The sequence below is a fragment of the Phyllobates terribilis genome, unplaced genomic scaffold (genome assembly GCF_046119375.1).
Source record: "Phyllobates terribilis strain yellow unplaced genomic scaffold, ASM4611937v1 Scaffold_5__5_contigs__length_657084704, whole genome shotgun sequence".
In the NCBI taxonomy this organism is placed as follows: domain Eukaryota; kingdom Metazoa; phylum Chordata; class Amphibia; order Anura; family Dendrobatidae; genus Phyllobates; species Phyllobates terribilis.
In genome coordinates this window covers 386161620-386178050 of record NW_027362765.1, presented here as the reverse complement: position 1 = coordinate 386178050, position 16431 = coordinate 386161620, and the positions used below count along the sequence as shown (strand labels likewise).

General features: G+C 44.9%; 1 protein-coding gene across 1 annotated transcript in view; it reads left to right on the top strand.

Annotated features, from left to right (window-relative positions):
- The window catches only part of LOC141271585 (ovostatin-like), a 135149-nt gene that overhangs the window by 53468 nt on the left and 65250 nt on the right, over positions 1–16431 (top strand). The window contains exons 16-22 of the mRNA XM_073681629.1: positions 5487–5636; positions 7837–8004; positions 8874–8955; positions 10177–10318; positions 13203–13434; positions 14553–14676; positions 15770–15888. Of these exons, the coding sequence (XP_073537730.1) occupies positions 5487–5636; positions 7837–8004; positions 8874–8955; positions 10177–10318; positions 13203–13434; positions 14553–14676; positions 15770–15888 (1017 nt within the window). The remainder of the gene's footprint in view (positions 1–5486; positions 5637–7836; positions 8005–8873; positions 8956–10176; positions 10319–13202; positions 13435–14552; positions 14677–15769; positions 15889–16431) is intronic.

Sequence of the window (16431 nt, the reverse complement as noted above, 5' to 3'; positions counted from 1 at the left end):
AAAGATACAAGCCAAATAGAAAAAATAAATCACTGAATTAAGTAATGAAATCTAGACAACAGGTTGGTATTGAGATGCAGCATAAGTGAAGCTAAACACAGAGACACCTGGAAAAAAGTAAGAAAGTACTCTACATACTCCTTACATATAAATTAGATACCCTGCATGTCTGTTGCATACCCTAACGGTATTCCAATGCGTGATAATCATAGAGAACACTAAATAGCATAGGCCTAAGTGATGTAGGGTAAAGTCAGCAACAAAACAGCACAAAATAACAACACAATGATAATACAATACTGTCTGTATGATTCTCAAATCATGGGACATGACACCACCCATAAAAGGTATAAACTGTAACATACCTGGCGGCGTCCTTGCATGGTGGTCCATCTCCCACTGTGCAAGAGCGCGCACTTGATCTCCTGTCCAGAATGTCTCTCTGGCTTCCCTCCATGCTGTCTGTTTGTGTCTGTTTCTGCTGCTTAAGGGCGGCGCCCGATCACTTCCTGCCTTTTGTACCTGCTGTGGGTCACACCCCTTGTGCGTCCTCAGCCTATTGCTGTCTGTCACTTGGTATATAGCTCAGCAGCTCCCTTCTATCCCTGCCTGAGCATAGTGTTTCCTTCAGTGTGTGCTTGCACTCTGAAGGTGCCAGGTCCCGTCTCTTGTCTCCTGCTTTTTGTATCAGTTCCCGTGTCTGAACTGTGTCCTGTATGTCTCCTGCTTTGCGGTATCAGCTCCCGTGTCTGAACTGTGTCCTGTATGTCTCCTGCTTTGCGGTATCAGCTCCCGTGTCTGAACTGAGTCCTGTATGTCTCCTGCTTTGCGGTATCAGCTCCCGTGTCTGAACTGTGTCCTGTATGTCTCCTGCTTTGCGGTATCAGCTCCCGTGTCTGAACTGAGTCCTGTATGTCTCCTGCTTTGCGGTATCAGCTCCCGTGTCTGAACTGAGTCCTGTATGTCTCCTGCTTTGCGGTATCAGCTCCCGTGTCTGAACTGACTCCTTTCTGTGTCTGGTCTGTCCTGTCTGAACACGCTCCTTGCCTGTTCGTTCCGCCTTCTAGTGGCCGATTTCCTAGACCCGCTCCTGCGTCTGGTCTGTCCTGTCTGAACACGCTCCTTGCCTGTTCGTTCCGCCTCTCTGGGGGCCGTATTCCCAGACCCGCTCCTGTATCCCTCTGCAGTGTCGGTCTCCTCCGTACACTCAGTTCCAGTCTGAACTCTCTCCTGTCCTTTACCTGTTTTGCCTCTATGTCCGTTCCCTTCCTTTTTCTGCAGAGTCTGAACTCGTACCTAACTCCTGCTTGTTGTCTCTGCAAGTACTGTGTGAGTATCTGGCTCTGTCTTTCCCTTCCTGTCTGTTCCGTGTGAACAGAGCCCTGTCCTCCCTGCTCAGCCTTGTCTGCACTCTAGCTGTGCTTGCCTGTAACCCTCTGCCTGTATTGTTCCTGAGTCCCGGTGTGTACTGGGTCCTATCCCGCCTGTGTTCCTACCTGCTAGTGCCTCTCTGTCTGCACTCTAGCTGTGCTTGCCTTTACCCCCCTGCCTGCATACCCGCCTGCCTGCATACCTGTCGTGCCTGCCTATACCCACCAGTCTGTGTGCCAGCCTACCAGCCTGTTCCTGTATTCCCCTGTGTGGGTCAACAGCCGTGTCCGGGGTCTGTCCTGGAGTAGCACCTGGTCCCTCTGCTCGGTTCCTCCTTGGTGCACTGGCGTCGTATGCCGTCGTGCGACCCTGGTCGGATCGGGTGAATACTTAGTCACGCCCCTCCAGGCATTCACTCTCCGGCACGGTCCAGTGGAATCACTACCAATCACACGCACACGCCGCTTAGCCCGGGCGTGTGCATAACAGCATGCTCAGGCCATGGTTCCCGTTGAGCCCCACGGCCTTCGCTCTTTGAGAAGTTTTTCCAGCGAATACATGCATTAAAATAAATAAATAAATTTTTTTTCCCCCTTTAGCTGAGTTCCAGGCGAATTACGCACCCGTCCAGATGGATCTATCAGCCCTCGTTCCTGCGGATCCGCCACGTTACTATGGGGATCCAAGACAGTGTCGTGCATTTGTGGAGCAATGCATGCTACACTTTAAGGCCTACCCTCTCTATTTTCCTTCCGATTGGGCTAAAGTGGCCTTTATGATTGACTACCTAGCGGGTGATGCCTTGAAATGGGTCACCCCCCTATGGGAAGCATGGGATCCTGTCATCCTTGACCTGCAGGCCTTCCTGGTGGCCTTTCGTATGGTCTTCGAGGACCCTAACTCTGAAGCCCCTGCTGAAGCTTCACTTCCCAATATCCCGGAGCAGCCCCGACGGGTAATGTGTGTGGGTAGCGCAATAGTCCTCCAGCCCAATGAGACTACTGCCCACCCAGAATCCTCACAGGGTGACTACGCTTTCCGGAATACTTCTCTCAACCTCAAGAGGCAGTCCAGACGTGCTAGACTTAGAGGCAAGCCGTCACGCCAGGGTCTGTCCTCCCTGAGACCTCCTGACCCCAACCTTGAAGTCCCTACTGAAGCTTCATCTCCCTGTATCCCGGAGAAACCCCAATGGGTAATGTGCGTGGGTAGTGCACCAGTTCTCCTGGCCGAAGAGACTTCTGCCCATCCAGACTCCACACAGGAGAACTTCCTGCACCCGGCATCAGATGCTTCTTTCTCTTTAACCGGTGTGCATGTCCAAGGATGCTCCAAAGCTGTGGTTACCTCAGAGTCTGTGCACCTCTACTACCTGGCGGAGGATCCCCTGTTGCCTCCTGAACCCTCCGGGATACCACTCGATGACAAATGGAGAGAGACTTCTCTACACCCGGTACTCAATACCTTGTCCGCTTCGTCCTGTGAGCCTGACAATGGGTACCCCAAAGTGGTAGTTACCTCCGAGTCTCTACACCCCTCCGACCAGGCGGAGGATCTCCAGTTGTCTCCTGAACCCTTCGGGGTGCTACCTGGTAGCGAAAGGACAGAGACTTTCCTATACTCTGTACCTGATACCTCGCTCGCTTCGTCCAGTGAGTCCAACCTAGTGTACTCCGAAGCAGAGGTTACTCCTGAGTCTCTACACCCCTCCGACCAGGCGGAGGACCTCCAGTTGTGTTCAGAATCCTTCGGGGTGCCACCTGGTGGTGAATGGACAGAGACTTTCCTATATCCTGTACCTGATACCTCGCTCGCTTCGTCCAGTGAGTCCGACCTAGTGTACTCCGAAGCAGAGGTTACCCGTGAGTCTCTACACCCCTCTGACCAGGCGGAGAACCGCCAGCTGTCTCCAGAACCCTTCGGGGTGCCACCTGGTGGTGAATGGACAGAGACTTTCCTATACTCGGTACCCGATACCTCGCCTGCTTCCTCCAGTGAGTCCGACCTAGTGTACGCTGAAGCAGTTGTTTTCTCTGAGCCTCTGCACTCTTCTGACCCGGCGGAGGACCTCCAGTTGTTTCCTGAATCCTCCGGGATACCACCAGATAACAAAGAGACAGTGACTTTTCCTCATTATGTACCTGATAACCCGTCTATTTCTTCCTGTGAGCTTGACAAGATGTACCTCGAAGCAGAGATTACCCTTAAGTCTCTGTTCCCCTCCAACCCAGTGAACGACTGGTCCTCGAATTCCCTGCAGAAGATTCTGGCAGGCCTGAAGAAGAGGGGGCGTAAGGGGGGAGGTACTGTAACATACCTGGCGGCGTCCTTGCATGGTGGTCCATCTCCCACTGTGCAAGAGGGCGCACTTGATCTCCTGTCCAGAATGTCTCTCTGGCTTCCCTCCATGCTGTCTGTTTGTGTCTGTTTCTGCTGCTTAAGGGCGGCGCCCGATCACTTCCTGCCTTTTGTACCTGCTGTGGGTCACACCCCTTGTGCGTCCTCAGCCTATTGCTGTCTGTCACTTGGTATATAGCTCAGCAGCTCCCTTCTATCCCTGCCTGAGCATAGTGTTTCCTTCAGTGTGTGCTTGCACTCTGAAGGTGCCAGGTCCCGTCTCTTGTCTCCTGCTTTTTGTATCAGTTCCCGTGTCTGAACTGTGTCCTGTATGTCTCCTGCTTTGCGGTATCAGCTCCCGTGTCTGAACTGTGTCCTGTATGTCTCCTGCTTTGCGGTATCAGCTCCCGTGTCTGAACTGAGTCCTGTATGTCTCCTGCTTTGCGGTATCAGCTCCCGTGTCTGAACTGTGTCCTGTATGTCTCCTGCTTTGCGGTATCAGCTCCCGTGTCTGAACTGAGTCCTGTATGTCTCCTGCTTTGCGGTATCAGCTCCCGTGTCTGAACTGAGTCCTGTATGTCTCCTGCTTTGCGGTATCAGCTCCCGTGTCTGAACTGACTCCTTTCTGTGTCTGGTCTGTCCTGTCTGAACACGCTCCTTGCCTGTTCGTTCCGCCTTCTAGTGGCCGATTTCCTAGACCCGCTCCTGCGTCTGGTCTGTCCTGTCTGAACACGCTCCTTGCCTGTTCGTTCCGCCTCTCTGGGGGCCGTATTCCCAGACCCGCTCCTGTATCCCTCTGCAGTGTCGGTCTCCTCCGTACACTCAGTTCCAGTCTGAACTCTCTCCTGTCCTTTACCTGTTTTGCCTCTATGTCCGTTCCCTTCCTTTTTCTGCAGAGTCTGAACTCGTACCTAACTCCTGCTTGTTGTCTCTGCAAGTACTGTGTGAGTATCTGGCTCTGTCTTTCCCTTCCTGTCTGTTCCGTGTGAACAGAGCCCTGTCCTCCCTGCTCAGCCTTGTTTGCACTCTAGCTGTGCTTGCCTGTAACCCTCTGCCTGTATTGTTCCTGAGTCCCGGTGTGTACTGGGTCCTATCCCGCCTGTGTTCCTACCTGCTAGTGCCTCTCTGTCTGCACTCTAGCTGTGCTTGCCTTTACCCCCCTGCCTGCATACCCGCCTGCCTGCATACCTGTCGTGCCTGCCTATACCCACCAGTCTGTGTGCCAGCCTACCAGCCTGTTCCTGTATTCCCCTGTGTGGGTCAACAGCCGTGTCCGGGGTCTGTCCTGGAGTAGCACCTGGTCCCTCTGCTCGGTTCCTCCTTGGTGCACTGGCGTCGTATGCCGTCGTGCGACCCTGGTCGGATCGGGTGAATACTTAGTCACGCCCCTCCAGGCATTCACTCTCCGGCACGGTCCAGTGGAATCACTACCAATCACACGCACACGCCGCTTAGCCCGGGCGTGTGCATAACATAAACAAATCATAGACTACATATAAAATGTGACAGATAACCAAATATTACCACGTATGGAACCAGTTAATACAAGGAAGAGAACCAGGGATCCACCACTCCTGACGCACGTTTCGCAAAGAAATGCTTTGTGCAGGGTTCAAAGATAAAATAGACCCCCAATAATAAGTCAGAATTCTCTAATAGAGTATTTGAAAATGGGTTTTCTAAAAAACTTTACTCAGTCTTCTATGTTATTGATGTGGACAATCTATTATTCTGTTTTCATTGATATTGTGAACATGACGTATTTACTTTTTTTTTAGGTATCGCTAAGTTTCTCTGCAGAGATTGGACCTCCGGCCTCCAATGTTAGCCTACAGATATCAGCATCTCCAGGTTCTCTATGTGCAGTCAGTGTGATTGACTCCAGCATACTTCTTCTTAATCCATATCTAAGTTTGACACCTGAAACAGTACGTCTTCAGTTTTATTCTAGCTATAAAAAAATACTGAAATCCTTGGTCAAGACCAGTTGGATTCATGGCTGATTCCATGGCTGATCGCAAATTTTCCTGCTGTTAAAATCTCACAATGATCAGCTGTGATTTGTGGTGAAAACCTGACAGCATGTGTTCCATCCCACTGCAGGACAAATTAGACATTGCACGGTGTCCTTGCCCATATCTGGTTGTTCAGGACCAGAAACAATATGTAGCTGTTCTCTAATGTAGATTCGAAATCGAAGACCCTCTTTAATAACTTCCCCAATGTTTGATTTCAGAATTAGTTTTCCATACCAAAAAATCCCTTGTAACTACACCACTATTACCCTGAAGTATATGCAGGAAGTACTGAAGTACATAGAGGAGAATTGATTCATTTAAATAGGGCTCCTTCTAGGTACTTATTCCTGCCACCATTAAATCGAATCCGCCCTTCTTCAGGACTGAGGGTCACTTTCCCTTTCCTTCACCCAAGTTACCATCTATTGCAAGGGAAGATGGTAATCTGGCCAGAGTTGGGGACCAGAAAAGAACTTCTGGTATGACATAATGACAGTTTGTGTATATACAGGTGCTTCTCACTAAATTAGAATATCATCAAAAAGTTAATTTATTTCAGTTCTTCAATACAAAAAGTGAAACTCATATATTATATAGAGTCATTACACACAGAGTGATCTATTCCAAGTGTTTATTTCTGTTCATGTCGATGATTATGGCTTACAGACAATGAAGACACAAAAGTCATTATCTCAGTAATCTGAGATCTCATATGTCAGTGGAGTCATTGCTTGAAGAGCCACCACACACAGACGTATCCAGGACATGGGCTACAAGTGTCAGATTCCTTGTGTCAAGCCCCTCATGACCAATAGAGAACGCCAGAAGCGTCTTACCTGGGCCAAGGAGAACAAGACCTAGACTGTTGATCAGTGGTCCATGGTGTTGTTTTCAGATGAAAGTAAATTTTGCATTTCTTTTGGAAATCAAGGTCCCAGAGTCTGGAGGAAGAGTGGAGAGGCCACAATCCAAGCTGCTGGAGGTCTAGTGTGAAGTCTCCACAATCAGTGATGGTTTGGGGGGGCCATGTCATCTGCTGGTGGAGGTCCACTGTGTTTTATCAAGACCAAAGCCAGCACAGCCGTCTACCAGGACATTATAGAGCTCTTCATGCTTCCCTCTGCCGACAAGCTTTTTGGAGATGGAAATGTCATTCTCCAGCAGGACTTGGCCCCTGTCCACACTGCCAAAAGTACCAATACCTGGTTTACACACAACAGTATCACTGTGCTTGATTGGCAGCAAACTCGCCTGACCTTAACCCCATAGAGAATCTATTATAGAGAATCTATGGGGTATTGTCAAGAGGAAGATGAGAGACATCAGACCCAACAATGCAGACGAGCTGAAGGCTGCTATCAAAGCCACCTGGGCTTCCATAACACCTCAGCAGGGCCACAGGCTGATCGCCTCCATGCCACATTGCCGCATTGATGCAGTAATTGATGCAAAAGGAGCCCGACCAAGTATTGAGGGCATTTACTGAACAGACATTGGACATTTCGGATTTTAAAAACATTTTTCAAGCTGTTGTTATAAAGTATTCTAATTTACTGAGATAATGACTTTTGTGCTTTCATTGGCTGTAAGCCATAATCATCAACATTAACAGAAATAAACACTTGAAATAGATCACTGTGTGTGTAATGACTCTATATAATAGATCCCTCTGTGTGTAATGACTCTATATAATAGATCCCTCTGTGTGTAATGACTCTATATAATAGATCCCTCTGTGTGTAATGACTCTATATAATAGATCCCTCTGTGTGTAATGACTCTATATAATATAGGAGTTTCACTTTTTGTATTGAAGAACTGAAATAAGTTAACTTTTTGATGATATTGTAATTTAGTGAGTTGTACCTGTATTATAGCATTTGGGCACAATTGGTTGCCAATCAGAATTATGCCTAGTGATCCCCAAGTTATCGCAGTCCTACACTGAAGGTATTAAAGTCAATATCATTTCCATTGTACATATTTTCATGGTCCTCCAAGACTTGGTTGAGGTCATGAAGTCATAGAGTACTAGAATTTTTTCCTCCTTTTATTTGTGATATGGTCTATATGTTACCATCAGGGTGATTTTTTTTTCTTTCTCCATCAGGTATATTACTCCCTGCAATACTGGTCCTATGGATATAATGTTGGTAGCTTCAATGTTGAGGAGCCAGGACCCCCTTGTGAGGACCCTAACAAACAGATATTTTTTAATGGAAATTATTATGTTCCCGTGAGTAGTGATACGGAAGGAGACACCTATCAGAACCTCAAGGTGAGACGCGTTGTATTATTAGTCCTCTATGGGCCTGGAATGAAGTCGATGGACTGGTTAGTAGGGTTTATGGACTATAAGAAGACACAGACATTCTGCTGCAAGTTCTCAGTTAGTTCTCCATAGAAGTTTATGTACACCAAGTGTCATCTCCTATCTCAGTAATGGGAAAATCTGTCTCTACCGAATACAGATCTTACTTGTGAATTCAGAATTTTAACAGTGAATGATCAGTCCTGGAGTAGAAAGAAGAAGACTTATAGTTTCTTATTTTTACGTGTATTATTGATTTATAGAAAAAAAAGCAAAGAATGGAACGATAGAAGCTTAAAAGTTTCAGCGGCTGAATTGGATTATTTAAACTTATAATGACCGTTATCTTTTCAATCTTAGTTACAATGATATTTTATGTAAACATTTTATAATGAACGAAGCGATTCAATGCAAATTTTGGGGAATTAGAATTCGAACAACTGTCACTGCATGTATTGACTTAAATGACCATTTGCAGAAGATTGGATCAGCTAGAGGAGGATCACATAACCTTGGGTGGGCCTCACCATAGTGCCTTGCGCATATCACTTCACATGGTATAACGCAGCCAATTGGAGGGGCTATTATAGCCTATATAAAAACCAAGGCAGGGAATGCAGTGGCAATTTTAGGGTGAATCTGGATAGTTGGAGAACTACAAAAATTGAATGTAGAATAAAACACTCTTTCATGAACTCCGCCACCTCCTGGGATGAAAATTAGTTTCATGACATTACCTTAGCTAAAGTAATTAAAAAGATTAATAAAACAACTTTTAAAAACTGTTTGCTCAATGGTTTTCCTTTATTCATTCCTCCTGTTGGTGTTTTGTCTAGAGCATAGGCTTAATTGTGGGGACGGACGCCACTGTGAGAAAGCCTGAAGTCTGCCGGCCGACAGTAGAAACCTTTCCAACAAGTAAATACAGATCTCTTTGTATTATTGTTGTTTTATTCTTTGCTTTGCACAGCGACTTTATAAAAAATGTATATGGCGCGTGGGATCATTTAAGTCTATTTATGGTCTAATTGGCCATTGTATTGTCCTAGGTGCTGTACGGTAGTATTACTTGAAAACCATGTGGCGGTATAATTTATGCACTTAAAAAATGGGTTTTGAATATATCATCAAAGAAAACAAAAGCTTATTTGATTTCAGTCAGAAGTCATTGTTCCTCCTTGCCCTGGGGTATTAGACCACTCCTATATCTTATGTGTTCAGCACCCAGAGCTGCATTCAGAATTCTGCTTAAATCTAAATATTTTCACATTTACATCCATATTGTGCTCAGTTCATTTACAGCTTTGGAGGGACATTATATTTACGTATAACTGATACTTTTACACCAGTATTAATGAAAATTATTTTTTGCAAATTAAAGGGGTTGTCTACCTCTGAGGATATTATTTTTTATTACTTTAATGAATGTAGTTGAAGGCTAAAAATCATTTTATTTAAACATTCAACTTTGATGTGGTTTATGGTCACAAATCAGCTGGGAGCATCTAGAAAAAGACATTGGATCATCAGAAAGAGCTCACAGATGGATTTCCAGTTAACTCATTCTGCAGAAGACAATAGACAATGCAACACAGTGATTATTGTAAGGTAAACAGTGCAAAAGTTTTAATGAAGCCTAATTGCAAAAATTAGCTGTATCCAAAAAGTACATGCCTTTAAGTAAGGAAAAAAAAATTGTCCCTAGAGGTTGAAAACCCTTTCAACTATAATTTATAACAATTTCTGGAATTCATTTTAGTTAATTTCTTGGGCTGTGAAGACCATCTCCTTCTAAGGCCTCTAATATCTTTTCAAAAAGTTGCAAATTTTTGGAGCAAAATCTCAAAATTTGTGACTTTTCTTTTGGACAAAATTTTGCCGCAAGTCACATAATAAATGTCCAACTCAGTGTCCCAAACTGCAAAACAAAACCTTACTGCCGTCAACGAGCTCCAATACGTGTTTCCAATTGCAGCCAGCAGAATTGTGAAGGCAGCTCTGACCTATAGGAATATTATTATTTATGAACCGTAAAAATAGAACCATTTCCCCAGAACTCCGGCTCCACGATGCTCTGCATTCAGATTTCTGTCTACCTTCACATGCACTGAATTTTTTTTTCTCTTTTTTTTTATTAAGCTTCTGGAAAACCATTAATAAATGAAGTGGCAGAAACTTCACCTCCTGATTTTGCAGCCCAAACATTTAAAGCAACTGGGAGCATGGAAACAATTCGAAGAAACTTTTCAGACACTTGGGTGTGGACAAAGGTGTATATTGAGTAAGTAGGCATCGCTCTTCGATACACTTCATTTGAGCAGGATATTAGGACATGTACAACATATATTGCCAATGGACATTGCATAAAATGTTAATATATAGGATCCTATTACACCTTGAGAAAATGAAAAAAAAACAATGTATGGCTAAAATTTCATAATATCCTAAAAATTTTATTTTACATTCATTGTCCAATTAGAATAAATTCTATTAAACACTTGAATTTCTTCAGAGGTGTGCTTTCCAAAATCACATCTTTTTGGAGTTGTTTCTTATGTTTTGGCATCTTAAAAGTTACCTCTGCAAATTTGATATGGTTTGTAAAACTTCCTAATAAAAGAGAGACTTGAAAATCCACCTGATGCTCCTTTATTTAGGCGGAGGACTGTGTTTGAATCTCTTAGGATAAATGACCGGTGGGGTTAGACTCCTGGCACGCCTGCCGATCGACTGAAAATGGACATTGGGCATTCACCCTCTTACATAGAGATGACTCTTTAATTGTTAATTGTAAGCCCCTCCATCACTTATATTTATAAACTCATGCCTTACTGTTTGCAATAATGTTTCTCAAGCAGTTAATCCCAAGCATAAATCATGAAATAGAGTATATTGTCTGTTGAGCAATTGACTGTGCATGCATCTGTGACGCCCTCCCTGAGCAGATGGGGGATACTCGGAGCCGGGTCTTGCAGATGTTGTGGGGATGCAGTCGTGGCCTTGACCCGTTCCGTGCCCAGGGCTGTCACAGTAAAAAGAATAGGCTTTTGGATGAGTGGTGAATGTTCGACTACGCCAATTGTGGTTTCTGATGAAGGCCACTGGCGCTGCTGCAGTCCTCTGAGGCCGGTGTTATGGCAGCTGTGTTGGTACTACTCCCCACAGGTGGAGCTAGGCCTCAGGGCAGAGTTTGGTGTACCGTGTGGAGGTATGGTGGGTGCAGTGCCACGCAGGAATAAACAAGCGGAGGCGGTAAATGAAGTCATCCGGGTCTTTACTCACTTTAGACGCACTTTCAGCCGCAAAGCTTCTCTCTGCTACACACGGCGTACTGCGGCCACCAGGAAGGGGTTCAGCACTTTCCAGGTAGATCAGGAGCACCTGTCAAGGCCCCGTTAGTGTGTTCCTCTACTTCCTCTCTTCTCCCGCTTGTGTTCCCCCTGGGATCCACTAAGCCTCCGGGCTTTTCCAACAGTGACATGAAGTACACAGTCAGGCCTCTGCTCCCCTCCAAGGTCTTCTTAAATCAGGATCCTGACCAGGGCAGAGTTCTCTAGTTACCTCCACCCTGCCCCTCGCCTCAAGGCCAGAGAGCGAGGACCTTGACCCTTCAGCCAGCTACAGACACTTGCTGGACCCCGACTGAAGACCTCACAATCAAAGACCTTGAACTTAAGATGGCCTCCTATTATATAGGATTCTATAAGTGCTTCCTGTAAGTGCTTCCTCCACCCTCAACCACTACTTGGTTCCCCCTCTCTTTGGTTCCCCCCATCTCCTCTATCCCGGGCCGGGGCAGCACCCTGGTGCTATCTGGCCCCCTACAGGACAGGAGTGGTGTAGTGTTGAGTGTGAAGTGGGGTCCTGTGTGATGCTCCATCCTTACCTGGAAGAGGAGATACCACACCTCTATCTGAGGAGCAGTACCCCTGTGGCGACTGAACCCTCAGGGGCGCCACACATCACTGTGGGGCGAGGGGTGCCATGCCCTATCGGTAACAGGGTGTAAAAAATTGAGTTGAGTTTTTACATGGTGTCAGACTAGGTGGAGAGTATGCATGGCCAGCTTGCAAAGGTATTCGCTATAGACATGGCCAAGGTCATTTAGTGACGGAGGTTCCCTCCACTAGGTGTTGTCAGTTGCAGAGGGCACGTGGAGCTGGTAGGAGCCAACCTTCTGTTATCAGGCCACATCTCGTGAGTGGAGAACAGACACAGTGTGTTAATCCAGGTTACATCACTGAGGAGAGATTTCCACTGTAATTGTCCTAGTCAGAGGAAGCTGGGTCTGACCATAAGGAGTTTAGGAAAAAGTCATCCCATGGAGAGAGTCGCTCCCTGCATCAAGTGAGAGTTTAGGAATGTCTAGAGGCTTGCTGTAGTGTTGAGATGGGAGAGAAGGAGACACTGGGAAAGTCATAGAGAGCTTGACATCTAAAAACAAGTGACGAGTTGTTGCCAACAGCATGGTGGCTGACGAGCCAAATGTCCAGGCGAGCCGATTCATCACCCAGGAGAGACCATATTACGTGCCACTGCAGCAGATAAGTTCCTCCTGAAATGAGGAGGAAAAGCATTGCTAAGAGGGTGAATCTAGTAAGCTTCGTCTGGAAGCAAGGACTTGGTCATGAGGTGGTCCTCTGTGGTGAGTCCTCAGAATGCTTGCCCTCATGGCATGAGAGACTGTCCTGTAAAGAAGTTTTAATATGGTTATATAACTTTAAAGTGATTGTGCCTCGACATCATGCAACATTGGTCAATGACAAAGAGTTTTTTTAGGTGTTGTGCTTCTGTGCCACTGAGTGGAGAAACTGAATTTCTAGAGGGGCCATGGTGGTCATGGCACAACTCTGAACACTTTGTTGGGGCTAGTACCTAGCTCTGCACGCTTGACCTAAATTGCTGTAAGCTGGGGACCGTCCATTCCTCAGCGGTGCTAGGACTTGGACAAGATAAGATATTGATTGACATAATAATAAAAAGCTATCGATATAACAGTTCTGGAAAACCCCTTCAATGTTCTTAGAAAACATTTCAAGAACCCGTCATGAAACGTAGATTTCCCTCAGCCATCCCGTTATAATGTCATGTAACTAAATTTCAGGATGTATCTCGTTCCTGTTCCCCACAATTAATCAGTAGATTTCTCTGTCTATGTTCTTTAGTGATGATGGAAATGGCACGATATATCAGACGGCTCCCGACACCATCACTGAGTGGAAGGGCTCCATGATCTGCACATCTCAAGATGACGGCTTTGGGATGACGAAGGATTTTTCAAATTTCACCACGTTGCTCCCATTCTTTGTAGAGATGTCTCTGCCTTATTCTTTTAAGAGAGGAGAAATTCTTGTTCTCGTCGCCTCCGTGTCCAACTACCTGGACCTGTGTATAAAGGTAGTAAAATACCAAAGTGGGAAGTGTAGTTGTTTGGTTGACCATTACGCTTTTGCTATAGTCTGATGGCTAGAACCTTTTATATCTATACATGTACTCTTTAGATTTTGATACAAATAATTTAGGAATAAATGGATAATTAGTGTGTTGCAACTGACAGGCAAATAATTGCAACATTATACAACTTTCTAAATATCTAATGTAAATTAATTCCTATAATTCTGCTACTGGAGGTCTACAAAATGTGAGACAAATCTGTCCGAGGTCTGCTCCTGGCCCTGACAACTCTTTTTGTGCTTTCTTTCTATTCTCGTAGTGTTTAGACCAGGTTCACATGAGTGTATTTTACGGTCCATGTATGGTACACAGGTATCCTAACCCGTACGTACAGCATCATTGATGTATATGAGACTGCATGTTCGGGAGACCTGCCACAAGACCGGTCTATACATGGACTGCAAAAAATACTCATATGAACCCGATCTTAGCGGCATGGAGAGAAAGGAGTTTGTAAATGGCAGATCAGAGTGTGGAAAGGGAGGAAAGCATCTAGAGAAAAACAGGCTGTAGATAGGGAGGAAAGCACTTGAAAGCAGAATTCACTTCAAAAATGCAGCTGTGCTGATACACGAGTGCTAGTGAAGACAGCAGTATCCAGGACACACACACCTCACATCCAGCATGTATTACAGGGAGAGACACATTCACATAAGGAAAGGAGCAGGCTGAAAACGGAATATCGTGGCATTAAAAATATATGAACAAATGAGGATTACAGCTGAAACTTAAATAAACTTGATGCATAACATAGCATTTTAATGTGAATGTCCACCTGATCCCTAAAAAAATATTTCTACAGGCACCACTAGAGGGAGCTTGCTGCATACTGAGTTTCTATTCAGTATGCAGAAAGCTGCTGAGCTCCCTCTAGTGGTGGCTGCAGGACAACTCCTTTAAACCTTAGTTGGAATTGTTATTTCTGCTATAGGAACATTCTGGATTTATGTAGTCAAGTCAAGCAAAAGGGGTTGAAGTTAAACTAGTCGCCTAACTGTTTCTTATACCAGTTCCACTCCTTCTCTATGACGTTTTCTATATGATATGTATTCTTGATTCAGATCCAGGTAAATTTATCCACCTCTGATGATTATATAGCTAAAGTCCAGGAAGGAGAACAGGATACATGCATCTGCACAGGGAAAAAGGCCTACTATAAATGGAATATAAATGCAACAACATTAGGTAAGAACTCTCAATGCTCCTATTATTTATCTCAGGAGAACTTAAAGGGGAATGTCACAAATTGACAAATTAACATTTATCCAGAGGATAGATAATAACCTGCTGATCGCTAGGGGTTCCGCTTCTGAGTCTTCCACCAATCCCAAGAATGAGGCCCTGAAATGCTATCTCTTGCAGTCGCATGGTAGACAATGGCTGGAGCAATGTGCGATCACTCCTCTTGGTATTCGTATGGTTAGGTAATAAACTGCCAATTTGGGACAACCTGTCACGGGTGTGTCGAAAGTGAGAGACAGTCGCCCTGCAGTTGGTTTCAGGAGATCTCTACGTTTGGCATTACAGACATCTTCTTAGAGGCTGTCTCTCTAGGACCCAGTGGCTACCTTCCTCTGGCTAATTAACAAGCTGGCCTGGGTGTATAAATACCTGCTGTGTGCCAGAGGGAGGTGCTGGAAATATTAATTTCCCCTTGTAAAGGCTTGAACAAGAGCAGTACTTCTTCCTCTCTGGTGCTAGAGGACGTGTGCGCATTTGTCTGGAGTCGACTAAAGCTAAGCGATTTTCCATTTTTTGTCCCCCCTGTTGTTGTCTTCAGTGTTCAGTGGGGATCGACTAGCGCTCATCCCCTCCCTTCCCTAGCCTGAGCCAAACGCCATAGATAGACAAGTCGAGGTACGCGTGCGGCGATTGGTGAAGAACCAATACAGGGATGTTAGTGGAGACAGGGTGACACTAGATCAGCCTAGGAGGTCTCCACTCCCCCCTTTCCCTAGAGTCTGGGTTCTCTTTCCCTCTTCCCTTTGTGTATACAGTTTTGTGTATACAGATCCTATGTAACCTACACAGTAGATACCAAAAATGGCTGATGACTGATGGTCCCACCAATAGGACTCTCAACTATCAGGACACAAGGAAATTTAATGACATAATCCTGGTGATGTGCAAAAGCTCTCTAAGTATCCAGTATAGTGGAGGACCTCTCCCCCCCAAAAAAAATGCTTGTGCATTCCTATTTTATAGTTGCATGAATCATGTTTCTTAAATTCTTATACATTATGTCCACTTTAACACTTGTTTTATTTCCTTCTCTTAGGGGTCACCAATTTTACCATTTCGGCTCAGACTACTCACATCGGTGAAACTTGTAGTGGAAAATATAACTGTTTTAATTTTGTCTATAAAGATACTGTGTCACAAAGTCTTATCATTGAGGTGAACAGTCTGGATTTTGTTATATCGCATTACTTGATGATGATATGTCATCTCCTGATTCAGATCACAATTTACATCAATGTCCACCCATATAATAGCCACATAGTTACCAATCTTCTGTCCAGCCAGTATCTAGAATGAGAGATAGAAGGAGATTAAACCCAGACATTTAGATGTAAATGTAAACTAAAATAATTATTTTAAAATACTTATTGTAGGGAGCGTCTTATTTGTCCATTTGAAAAAAAAATCTACTCAATAGATTTTGAGCGTGTAAACAGCTCTCTCTCATAGAATAGATTTTGAGCATACATAAAGCACTCTTCTACAGAAATCAATAGATTGTAAGAATGCTCAAAGTACACTCCACCATAGAAGTTATTAGATTGTGAGCATGCCCACAGTACACTCTCACATAGAAGTCAATGGATTATAAGCATGCCCATAGTACACTCCCCCATACAAGTTAATAAATTGTGAGCATTCCCATAGTACACTATTCCATAAAAGTAAATGAATTATGAGCATGTCCACAGTACACTC